At 44.4% G+C, this 3064-nt stretch overlaps 1 protein-coding gene across 1 annotated transcript; it reads left to right on the plus strand.

Moving 5' to 3' along the window:
* Positions 1–2860, plus strand: LOC143818275 (uncharacterized). Its single transcript, XM_077299633.1, has 2 exons — positions 1–1470; positions 1592–2860. Exons 1-2 carry the CDS (start codon positions 1274–1276, stop codon positions 2514–2516), a joined length of 1122 nt encoding a protein of 373 aa, XP_077155748.1. The 5' UTR covers positions 1–1273; the 3' UTR covers positions 2517–2860.
* The last annotated feature ends 204 nt before the right edge of the window (positions 2861–3064 follow it).

Genomic DNA, 3064 nt, shown 5'->3' on the forward strand with positions numbered 1-3064 from the left:
TTTACCAACATGCGCCTGGCGCATATCAAGATTGAAGTAGTTTTGGTGTTGCTTTCAAGGAATTTTAAGGGGAAACAGGAGGTGGAGGGTTTTGCAGCATGTACTTCAAGCATATCAAGTTAACATTTATTTATTTATTTTTTTTTGGGGGGGGAATGTAATTTGGCATACCAATACATAATCATTCTAATTAAAACTGTCTTTAATTTGGAAGATTTTAGTGGTACCAAGCAAGGAACCCAAGATACACGCAGGCAGGCGTATGGTATAGTATAGTATAGTATAGTAGCTTAGAACTCTCTTTATACTTGCAGATTCTAGGGACCAAGAGGCACCCAAGACAGACGCAAGCAGGCCCCAAAGTTTTGAAAACAGATGTAAGTATAAAGTCCAGAAGAGCTGCGTCTATCCTTTTGTATAGTAGCTTAGAACTCTCTTTATACTTGCAGATTCTAGGGACCAAGAGGCACCCAAGACAGACGCAGGCAGAAAACAGATACCATAATGTCTTCTTCTGAGAGCCCCCCCTCACATCGTCAACCACCTGAGGTTTGTTTTTTTTTCTTGATAATTTGTTTATTTATTTATAATGTATTTAATAATTATTACAATTATTTATAAATTATTTATTCTGTTTCCACAGGAAGCTGAAGCAGAGGGGCTTCCAGAAGGAGACGGGCAGGGTGGAGAAATGAGAGGAGCGGGAGCGCATAGTGTAAGTTTTGCAGAGACAGATCCTCACATAAAACACTCTACACCCAACACAAACATTCAGCACAGCCCACACACAGTACATATGCCTCCATCCAAGCACATAATTTTATTTATTAATTTTTTTTTTTTATTAGTTTTCACAATCCGGGGCTCGACGTACAGTTCCTCAGAGCACCTCCCATAGTCGTCGGAATGCTAGTCGCGGCGGTCACCGAAGAGTAAGTCCCTTTTTTGGTTTGGTGTTTAGCAAACTGTAAAATGTATGTGGTATAATCTTTCCCTTTTTATTCTTATTTTTTTTGTTAAGGCTTCACAGCGTGCTCCCGAACAGGATGAGGAAGAGGAGGGGATAGATGTGGACACCCTCATCCAAGCGGTCCAAAGTCGGGAGCCGTTATGGAACATGTCGGACTGCCGCCATGCTGACCAGTTTGTCACCCGACGGCTATGGGAGGAAGTGTGCAGTGTTGTTATTGATAACTGGGAGGAACTCGAAGCTGGGGCTCAGGATCTAGCGCGTAAGTATTCACACTTCATTAACTTGTGTTAGCATGATTTTATGTGTTGTATAGTAACCAATTTTTGCTTTCTCTTTCCAGGTAACAGGGTAATCGTGCGGTGGCGGTCACTGAGGGATCGCTTCAAGAGGGAGTTCAACAAGGAGATGCAGGCCCCGAGTGGATCTAGAGGACGCAGGAGCAGGTACAAATATGCCAGAGCCCTGTCGTTCCTCCGGTCGACGCTGCTGAGCAGAAGGTAAATATTCAAAACCACATGTTTTCAGTCAAACTGTTAAAATGTGTAACCTTCTATTTTTTTTGGCAGCAAGGGCAATTGTTATATCAAGATACTAATTTTTTTTTTTCTTCTTTTACAGTACTGTCTGCAGCACTCGGGAGCCTGCATCAGAGTTGCACCCCTCTGGAGCGATCTCTCAGGGGTCCGCCACTGGGGACCACGTCGACCCCTCTGTGTCTGTACCTTCCCTTTTGTTTGATCCCTCGGCCCCATCCACCAGCGCTGGAGCAGCAGGGCGGACTTCGTCACTTGAAGCTGCAGGTGATGAGTTAGAGTTCCCTTTACCCCACCCCTCTGACACTGCTGCAACATCTAGACCACCTTTGGGGTCAGGACGGCAGCGCCAGAGAGGTCAGGAAAGGAGCTATGCGCCGGGGTTTTTGCATCTGAATGCAGCCTTCCAGAATGCCATCAAGATTTTGGGTGAGCAAACATCTGTTGGGTACAATATGCTTAACAAAAGCATATTGGAACTCGGCAGTCGTCTGGATAGGATGCAATCAGATGCAAACCAGTCACCAAGACACTGTTTTTTTCAGTCAGTCATCAGGCACATGGAAAATCTAAGTCCTGACCTGCAGATGCATGTGATGCAAGGCTGCCACACTGCTCTAGTGCAGGCGATGTCCCAAGCCCCTCCACCCACCCTTCATGTTTCAACACCTTTCCCCTCTCAAGTCGCCGTCTATCCTCCCGTCCGTCCTCCTCCCGTCCATCCTACTTCTACTCCTTCGCCATACCTTCCTTCCCCCCTCAGTATTTCCCAGTTCCTACCTTCCCCTTTCCATTCTTCCCCTTTAACTTCACCGTTCCCAATCCCACCAACACCTTCACCATACCTCCCACAAACCACATCTGTACCTCAACTCCCTGCTCAACCTCATGTTTTCACCACCCATTCCACTTCTGTTCCTCCCCGTGATGTCGTGTCCCCCCCTATCGACGTGGCCCGCCCTGTCAGCCCCTCCGCTACTATCTCCACCCCAAATTATGAGAACCTTTAAAAAATTGTACATAAATAAAACTTTTTGTGGTTTAAAAACAATTTTATTGTCTTTCTATTTTTTTTAAAAAAACTGTATTAAAACCACCAAGGTTATGGTAATAGTAACAGTAGAAAATGTGTAAAGGGTACCGGTTCAATACATACAATACTGCAAGGTTAAAGTACAAAGGTTTTGTAACCAAACAAAAAAATTGTATTTTTACAAGTGTGAAAATTGAAAAAAAAATTTTTACACCATTTCATACTGCCAGTCAACTGATCCTGGAGGAGACATGAAGTAGTCTGCAAACTTGTCCCGCATTCTGGAGACTGCTACTGGACTGCGAAAAGTTGTGTTGTGGTAATCCCACAAGGTTCTTTCTGACACATTATCCTCCAGGGAAACATGTTCTTTTGATAAAACAAAATTGTGAAGTACCACGCAAGCCTTCACCACATCATCAACAGTGTCAGTGTGCAGTTTAATTGCAGTTAGTAGGATTCTCCATTTAGCAGTTAGGATGCCAAAAGCACATTCCACTACTCTTCGTGCTCTGGTTAAGCGGT

Source organism: Ranitomeya variabilis, chromosome 3, assembly GCF_051348905.1.
Source record: "Ranitomeya variabilis isolate aRanVar5 chromosome 3, aRanVar5.hap1, whole genome shotgun sequence".
Classification (NCBI taxonomy): domain Eukaryota; kingdom Metazoa; phylum Chordata; class Amphibia; order Anura; family Dendrobatidae; genus Ranitomeya; species Ranitomeya variabilis.

What these genes read in the sequence shown, in the direction of transcription:
- LOC143818275 (XM_077299633.1), top strand. Translation starts at nt 1,274, where the DNA reads ATGTGTTGTATAGTAACCAATTTTTGCTTTCTCTTTCCAGGTAACAGG. An exon ending in TCGACGCTGCTGAGCAGAAG is followed by an intron (nt 1,471 to 1,591) that starts GTAAATATTCAA and finishes CTTCTTTTACAG; the next exon opens with TACTGTCTGCAGCACTCGGG.